Here is a 9,585-nt window from a genome sequence, read left to right on the forward strand (position 1 = left end):
GGCCTGATGATTAGTTGACAAGTTGAATCAGGTGTGCTTGTCCGGGACAACAAGAAAAACATCTACTATTGGGGGTATTCGAGGACTAGAGTCAAGAACCACTGTTATAGACCATCACATATTTTGACACTTTATTCTCTGCTGTATCTACAATGTGATTTAGTTACACCGTCCTACGTGCCGTCCCATCGGATGTAGGCATCGTAAAGGCCATGCAGACTGTGTTTCATTGACAAGCATCTTATGATGTATTCAGATTCAGTTACATCTAATTTCAGTCACATAGATATTTGTGTTTCCTCTGAGCGTGACACATTCAAAGCGATGTCCTAGAGCAGGGATGGCCAACTCCAGTCTTCAGGGGCCTGATTGGTGTCACACTTTTGCCCCAGCCCCAGCTAACACGCCTGACTTCAATAATCAACTAATCATGATCTTCAGTTTAGAATGCATTTAGTTTAATCAGCTGTGTTTGCTAGGGATGGGGAAAAAGTGTAACACCACTCTGTCCCGCGAGGACTGGAATTGCCCATCCCTGTCCTACAGAGCATGGGTCCAGTGTGTCTTGCTGTGTGAATAATGAGAGGAATAGGGGAGGAGGGACGTCCTCTCGGCCTCTGTTACTTGGCAGACCCCAGAACCCTTACTCAGACTTAGAGTGCCCCACTCAGATCCCCCTTGGCATAAACTGACCCTTCAAACTGCTTCCAACAGATGAGATCAGTAATCGTGAGGTGTGATATGAATCTCCTCAAGTGACTGAAGGCTGAAATAGTCTCAGTTAGGTAAAACTACGCACAAAGGCAATGGATGCAGCACAACAGCACACGTGTAATAACAATGAAGAGATGTTTGGTGTTGTGGCTCAGTCGGTAGAGCATGGCACTTGCAACGCCATGGGTCGTGGATTCAATTCCAGCTGTGGCCACCCATAATTAAGGTTTATCTGGATATTTCACTCTTAATCTGGTGACTTTTGTCCTGGCAGAAAAGTCACCAGTCTTGACCTTTTAACAAGGGCAATGCCTTGTGATGTTTTGTGGGGCACGAGTGTTTGTCGGGCATTTATTAATTGATTCCCTGACTCACAAAGCAGTCAAACCACGAGCCTGAAAGACAGTGTTGCCACTGTTATAAACACTTTGATTTACACCTTTAGTTCACAAGCCCAACGTTGTGAAAAGCTGCAGGCCGGGTTCTAGCACCATGGACAGTTAAAGTACATTTATATGGCCCCCATGACCCACAGTGGCCACCTGTGACTGTCACATTGCATGTGTATAAATGTATTTTATTGTTTTCTCTTGCGTAGTTCTGACATGGCCAACCTTTTTAGAGTGTTTATTTTAGATCCTCGGCAACTCGTGGCACGATGTGTCAGTGGAATGCCACACAGTTTGATGAGGTATAGGTTATGCACATACTTACTGTGGTGTTTTCACAATCTTTCTGAGAGATCATTCTGAGAGATCATTCTGAGAGATCATTCTGACTGCGGTGAAATAGACAATTGGCCAAATTAGGAGAAGATCACACCCAGACGCCATGATCTGATCATTTGTCTTATTTAATACCCTGTTTGAACCTCTAATCAAGCAGGTTTTAAAGACTGTTACAAGTCCTAGAACTAGGTTAATGTGAGGGTTAAAGGGTCACCCACAGAGAGGAGGGAAACAGACCTAGAACTAGGTTAATGTGAGGGTTAAAGGGTCACCCACAGAGAGGAGGGAAACAGACCTAGAACTAGGTTAATGTGAGGGTTAAAGGGTCACACACAGAGAGGAGGGAAACAGTCCTAGAACTAGGTTAATGAGATAATTAAAGGGTCACCCACAGAGAGGAGGGAAACAGACCTATAACTAGGTTAATGTGAGGGTTAAAGGGTCACCCACAGAGAGGAGGGAAACAGTCCTAGAACTAGGTTAATGTGAGGGTTAAAGGGTCACACACAGAGAGGAGGGAAACAGATCTAGAACTAGGTTAATGTGAGGGTTAAAGGGTCACACACAGAGAGGAGGGAAACAGACCTAGAACTAGGTTAATGTGAGGGTTAAAGGGTCACACACAGAGAGTAGGGAAACAGACCTAGAACTAGGTTAATGTGAGGGTTAAAGGGTCACCCACAGAGAGGAGGGAAACAGATCTAGAACTAGGTTAATGTGAGGGTTAAAGGGTCACACACAGAGAGGAGGGAAACAGTCCTAGAACTAGGTTAATGAGATAATTAAAGGGTCACCCACAGAGAGTAGGGAAACAGACCTAGAACTAGGTTAATGTGAGGGTTAAAGGGTCACCCACAGAGAGGAGGGAAACAGTCCTAGAACTAGGTTAATGTGAAGGTTAAAGGGTCACACACAGAGAGGAGGGAAACAGCCCTAGAACTAGGTTAATGAGAGGGTTAAAGGGTCACCCACAGAGAGGAGGGAAACAGACCTATAACTAGGTTAATGTGAAGGTTAAAGGGTCACCCACAGACAGTAGGGAAGTGAGACAGTGTAATTAGGGAAAACAGTGTTAGCAGGGAAAACAGTGGAAACCCAGGGGGTGTTAGCAGGGAAAACAGTGGAAACCCAGGGGGTGTTAGCAGGGAAAACAGTGGATTGTAGCGCTCAGCAAGCTCCAACTTGTGTCATGCACCAAGTTGTGTCAAGAGCAAACACGTGTCAAGTGCCAACCCGTGTCAAGCCAGAACAGTCACTATCACAGCCATGGACAATCCCTATCAACTCTACTTTGTTCTTACAGGCCTCTACAAACTTGAATATGTTATTGTACTTATGTAGCAAACAAATCCAAGGCCAAAGCAATAAGACCAGACAGGGGTTTTTAAAAAAGGAATGCGACAGGTGAGACTGCTCTCTGACAAGTGTCTGTGAGTGACTCAGGCAGCTAACGCGGCTGCCAATCACAAAACTCGCGGCTGCCAGTCGTAAAACCTTTAACCCCCCATATCCCCCTCAGAGAGTCTACCAGAACAAGACAAAGCATCATACGTTTCCAACTAAGCATACTCAACTCCCACCTCCCACAGGACCAAGAACATTAAACAGCTGATTTACTTAAGCTTAAACCTTCGTTAGTGTTCAACCCCATGATGATGGGATGATACATTGGATGTCATGAGTCTTTGTCTTATTGAGTTACAGTATTGTGCTCGCGGTCCTTAGAGACTATTACACCAGAATCAATCCCTAATACCTCGCTAATGCTGCTAATGTTTACATGGTATTTAGTGACTACTATACATATATGTTATTTCATAGTTTTGATGTCTTCATTATTATTCTACAATGTAGAAAATAGTAAAAAATAAAGTAAAACACTTTTGACTTGAACACAATAGTAAATGGTCCGTCCTCAATTAGACTTGACACTATAGAGTGACCACAGGTTGTCCTAGTTGTGCGGGACAGTCCCATATTTTGTCCCACGTCCCCTAACCAAGCAATCATGTCCAGCATTTGATCAACAAATTCAAACGTCACTCATTTAGATTTTTTTTTATAGATTTCTCCAGAATTTCAGTCAGTCACTTGCAGTCACTTTGTGCTTATGTAAAGATTCAGAAAATATTCACACCCCTTCCCCTTTTGCAAATTTTGTTACATTACAGCCTGATTCTAAAATGTGTTAAATTATTCTCTTTCCTCATCAATCTACACACAATACCCCATAATGAAAAAGCGAAAACAGGTATTAGACATTATATATCTATATATATATATATATATACATAAAACTGAAAAACATTATTTACATAAGTATTCAGACCCTTTGCTATTAGACTCGAAATTAGCTCAAGTGCATCCTGAATCCATTGATCATACTTGAGATGTTTCTACAACTTGATTGGAATCCATCTGTGGTAAATGCATTCGATTGGACATGATTTGGAAAGGCTCACACCTGTCTCTATAATGTCCCATGTAAGAGCAGAAACTAAGCCATGAGGTCAAAAGAATTGTCCGTAGACATCCGAGACAGGATTGTGTCGAAGCACCGATCTGGGGAAGGGTACCAAAACATTTCTGCAGCATTGAATGTCCCCAAGAACACAGTGGCCTCCTGTATTCTTAAATGGAAGAAGTTTGGAATCGCCAAGACTTCCTAGAGCTGGCCACCCTTCCAAACTGAGCAATAGGGGGATAAAGGCCTTGGTCAGGGAAGTGACCAATAACCTGATGGTCACTCTGACAGAGCTCCAGAGTTCCTCTGTGGAGATGGGAAAACCTTCCAGAAGGACAACCATCTCTGCAGCACTCTACCAATCAGGTGTTTATGATAGAGTGGCCAGATAGAAGCCACTCCTCAGTAAAAGGCACATGACAGCCCGCTTGGAGTTTGCCAAAAGGCAGGTAAAGGACTCTCAGACCATGAGAAACAAGATTATCTGGTCTGATGAAACCAAGATGTAACTATTTGGCCTGAATGCCAAGCGTCACATCTGGAGGAAACCTGGCACCCTTCTATGGTGAAGCGTAGTGTGGGCAGCATCATGCTGTGGGGATGTTTTTTAATGGCAGGAAATGGGACACTACTCAGGATCAAGGGAAAGATGAACGGAGCAAAGTACAGAGAGATCTGTACTTTGTCAGAACCTGACTGGGGCAAAGGTTCACCTTCCAACAGGACAACGGCCCTAAGCACACAGCCAAGACAGCGCAAGAGTGGCTTTGAGAGAAGTCTCTGAATATCCTTGAGTGGCCCAGCCCGGACATGAACCCAATCGAACAGCTTTGGAGAGACTTGAAAATAGCTGTGCAGCGACACTCCCCATCCTTGGGTATGACGCTACAAGCTTGCCACACCTATATTTCGGGAGTTTCTCCGATTCTTCTCGGCAGACCCTCTTAAGCTCTGTCAGGTTGAATGGGGAGCAATTTAATACATTTTAGAATAACATAGTAACATAATAAAATATAGAAAATTCAAGGGGTCTGAATACTTTCCGAATGCACTGTATATGATAAGGATGTGGTACTGGTGACGTAAAACACTTCTCCAGTCATGGTTGAGATCTGATATTCTGCGCAAGACCAGACGTTGGGCCAATGTCATAGACCTATCATCAACCAATTCTCAAACTATTTTGGGCTAAATTCCAGCTAAACTTGGAGAGGACAGTTATGCTACTTACAGAAAGTGTGCTACCGATGAATAGATACTAAAGTAAGCAAATAGCTGTATTAGACTGCAAGAGGATATAAGGTAATTTCACATTTGTGTTGCTTTCATATTTACTGCTACTTCACTCAATCCCGTTTTACATTCCCTGAGACCAACCAGAATTGTTTCCTTGGCCGCATATTGCAAGATTTTCATAAAACACATGTGGTTTCTTGTTTCTGCATCACTACATTTTGCACGAGGCAAAAGAGTAGCTTTGCTTCAATTAGCTAATTCGGTGCAGGGCTGTAGTGCTGCCTGAGTACACCAGGGCTGTAGTGCTGCCTGAGTACACCGGAGTGTCGCTCAGCCACTTCTCACAATGGTGCTCATTTAGTCAAGTTAGATCAAAGCTGAATCAATGTCTTGGAAGATCACATAATGATCAGTTAGCATTCTACATAACACAACCATAGTACAACGTTACTGTCACACCAAACACACCACCATATGTCTTATGAGACTTTAGGACGGTTAGCTGAATAGTCAAAAAAGAAAATATCATACGTGGCCAAAACTGTGAATGTCCTGCAAAATCCTCCTGTTGTCCCACATCTGGATATTTTATTAAATGTGGTCACGGTACTTAAACTGTTTTTCTGTTTACTTATTTACCCCCCCTGTCCTTCATCACCGACTGACTGGGTTGGCTGTCAGTGGTCTCATTTACTGTTATGTGATGCGCCTCTGACTGTGCACTAAGCATTTACTGACTTAAGCCGTTGGATGGGGCAACATTAGGAACTTACTGTCTGTCGGACTGACAATAAAAGGGCGATGACAAGTTGGAGCCTATGGGGACTGCTCCTCGGCTCGCAGCTGTCTGCAGTAAATAAAAACATCTAGTTCACGACATACCACCCTACAACTGTTCAAAACAGCCCAATGTTTGTATTACAATTACGACAGCCATGGCCATGCTAAATGTTATATATATATATATATACAGTATTTGTCATTTCTAAACAGAAACAAGAAAAGACTTACATAAAAGAAAAGCAGTACATTAAAAAATGACTTAAAAAGTTGGTAATAAACCACCCCGTCAACACTTTACACCACTTTATGGCAAAAGGTTTGGGCTACATTTGACCTGATCACTTTCATAGAAGATTCAGCAGGAATTCCACAAAGTATTACTCTAGTAGTTGAGTTAAAGCGTTGCACTACCACAGTCATTGAGTATAGAATTACTAGCTGAGTCACAGTACGCCGACCCGGCGCTGTCAGCCAAGTCACTGTACTCAATTATTTTGTAGCTGAATTAGCGACTGTGCAAACTTAATTCTTTCAAGGATCAGAAATTAATCAAGTACCAGTTGTGATTGGTAGTAAAGGTAACAATAAAGGTAGAGTAGTACTGGTAGTGTTTCATTCTAGACCACAAACAAACACGATAGAAGACCATCTAAAAAGCTGTGCTGGTATTCAGCGCAAATGCCATCCCACAACAAACACGTGTACACACACCTAAAGCAAACGGATGCCTGCATTATTTACAGAGCGCACCAAAACAGCATCCCCCCCAGATCCCTTTACAATGCACTTCACCCATTTGACCCTGAGTCCCCTTACCCTTCACCCCCTGTACTATACCCTCTGACCCCTGAACCCTGACCTGACTCACTTGTTGCCTGGTTTTGTCAAGGCTGTGCAAGCTAGAGCTCTCTGCTGCTGGCCCATGTTCTGGACCAGGTTCTTCTTATTGTTCTTCTGCATCTCCTGGCCGGACTGGCTGGGACTCACAGACCAATGGGTCCAGATCCCAGTGAAAAGCTGCAGTTAATACTTGTCTATAATGACTACAGGCCGATCCAGGACAGGTCCAGTTAACACTGGTCTACATTGACTACAGGCCGATCCAGGACAGGTCCAGTTAACACGGGTCTATAATGACTACAGGCCGATCCAGGACAGCTGTAGACCCAGGCAGATCAAAGTAACAGTAATCCGTATAGCTGTCTTCAGAATCTTGAGTCTTCAGAATCTTGAGTCTTCAGAATCCTGAGTCTTCAGAATCTTGAGTCTTCAGAATCTTGAGTCTTCAGAATCTTGAGTCTTCAGAGTCTTCAGACAGAATTAGAATATTCGGGAACACATGTTCATCTTGTTGTAGTTGAATTGTCCAGCCTCTGAGGACATTTAGAACAAAAGAGGTAAAATGAGAACAAACAACGTTAGTTCATGGTTGGAGAACAGAGATTTCCGTCTGCAACATTTCCGTTGAGAAAAATCCATGTGCAACCAAAGCAGTTCATGATGAAGTGACCATGGTTCGCTGTTCGTCCCGCTTCCTTGCTTGAGCTCTCTCGCTCTCTTTGTTAATGTCCCTCTCTCACTGGCACTCATTCACTCCCTCTCCCTCTTTCTCCCCCTCTCTCTCATTCCTCACTATGTCACTCTGTTTGCTCATCTTCTGTCAGTCCTTCTTTCTGCCCCATGTTTCCTCACCCACAACTGTCTCCACTCTGTTTCTCTCTCCAGTCCCTCCCTCCCTCCCTCCCTCCACCCTCCCTCCCTCCCTCCCTCCCTCCTGTTCACACTCTCAGCCCCCAGCTGTTTTACGTAGCTCTGTTGACACAACCATACATACGATACAGAGCTCGATGGAACCTAATAAAGACCCAATGCTGACCCCGTGTGTAAGCTTAGTACAGGGAACCTGCCCAGACCAATCCAGACCCTCTACTGCATCCTCATTCTATAATCACAGACACATAGCCATCACTTTATGTCCTCATGTGACAAAACGCTGCTGGACTGGTGGCTACAAAGGGGCAGCCAATGTGGATATGTTGAGGGGATTCCAGGTCAAGCAGAGGGCTAGGGGACCTTAACCATGTGAAAGTGAAGTATCGTCTTCCAGCCAGACAGCTGAGTAAGAGGTACAAGTGCATCAGTCAGGGCCAGGCTGACAGAGCATGGAGGAAGAGGGGGCCTCATACCAGTCAGGGGAGGAATGCCCTGATGCACTTCCTTGGTCTGGGGGTGGGATGGTGGGATGCGGGGCATTGGGAGGAAGGGGCATGTGGAGGAAGAAAGGTGGGGCTACGGGGGGCTTCTTCAGGGTAGTCAGCTGTCACAGTGTTGGGTTGAGAGACAGGGAGGGGGTGAAAGGGAGATGGATGTCCTAGCTAAGGTCTTCCCCTCACTCACTGTGTAGAAGCTATTACCAACACACATTAACACTTTCTATATAGGCTACATAGTACTAACACTTTCTATATAGGCTACATAGTACTAACACTTTCTATATAGGCTACATAGTACTAACACTTTCTATATAGGCTACATAGTACTAACACTTTCTATATAGGCTACATAGTACTAACACTTTCTATATAGGCTACATAGTATTAACACTTTCTATATAGGCTACATAGTACTAACACTTTCTATATAGGCTACATAGTATGAACACTTTCTATATAGGCTACATAGCATTAACACTTTCTATATAGGCTACATAGTATGAACACTTTCTATATAGGCTACATAGCATTAACACTTTCTATATAGGCTACATAGTACTAACACTTTCTATATAGGCTACATAGTACTAACACTTTCTATATAGGCTACATAGTACTAACACTTTCTATATAGGCTACATAGTACTAACACTTTCTATATAGGCTACATAGTATTAACACTTTCTATATAGGCTACATAGTATTAACACTTTCTATATATGCTACATAGTACTAACACTTTCTATATAGGCTACATAGTACTAACACTTTCTATATAGGCTACATAGTACTAACACTTTCTATATAGGCTACATAGTATGAACACTTTCTATATAGGCTACATAGCATTAACACTTTCTATATAGGCTACATAGTATGAACACTTTCTATATAGGCTACATAGTACTAACACTTTCTATATATGCTACATAGTATTAACACTGTACTATTATCTTTAAACAGGTTTTTCTTAATGGTAAATACATGACATAAAAATATTTCACTTGTTTCAGAAATGATGTGTGTTTAAATGTAGAATGTATGTATTTTTATTGAATATATCACATATGGTTGACCTATAAGTACAAACCTACACTGTATTCGCTATGCAATCACAGAGCGATCCAGAATCCAAACAGACTAGTACTGTGTATGTCTGAAGTCCATATGTTTTGATTATGTAAGGTGAAAGAGTCTGCCCTTGCAGGTGGCTGGGTTAACCTGTGGCTGGGACAGACAGGTGCTGAGTGATATGACTGATGATGCTTCCATTTCTGCTCAGGCCGCGAAATGCAAATCACTGAGTAAGTTGAAATTGCATCTCTGTGTGTGTGTGTTTGTGTGTGTTGGTGCATGTGTGTGTGTTGGTGCGTGCATCTTATGCCTTTTGGTTCATCTGTGTTTTGTTCATTATATGTTTTGATAGGATTTCCAGTCAAATAAAATG

General features: G+C 43.0%; 1 protein-coding gene across 4 annotated transcripts in view; it reads right to left on the bottom strand.

Annotated features, from left to right (window-relative positions):
* The window catches only part of LOC139374685 (zinc finger protein 638-like), a 41,485-nt gene extending 33,849 nt beyond the window's left edge, over positions 1-7,636 (bottom strand). For 2 of the 4 annotated variants that reach the window (XR_011627721.1, XM_071115744.1), the window contains exon 1: positions 6,794-7,101. Coding sequence is in view for 2 of the 4 variants with exons in the window: in XM_071115744.1 (XP_070971845.1) it covers positions 6,794-6,885 (92 nt within the window). In the remaining 2 variants the exon portion in view is untranslated. Of the gene's footprint in view, positions 1-6,793 lie in introns of all 4 variants that reach the window. The other 2 variants (XR_011627722.1, XM_071115746.1) reach the window with 2 other exon arrangements.
* Between the last annotated feature and the right edge of the window lie 1,949 nt (positions 7,637-9,585).

The sequence above is a fragment of the Oncorhynchus clarkii genome, chromosome 19 (genome assembly GCF_045791955.1).
Source record: "Oncorhynchus clarkii lewisi isolate Uvic-CL-2024 chromosome 19, UVic_Ocla_1.0, whole genome shotgun sequence".
Classification (NCBI taxonomy): Eukaryota; Metazoa; Chordata; class Actinopteri; order Salmoniformes; family Salmonidae; genus Oncorhynchus; species Oncorhynchus clarkii.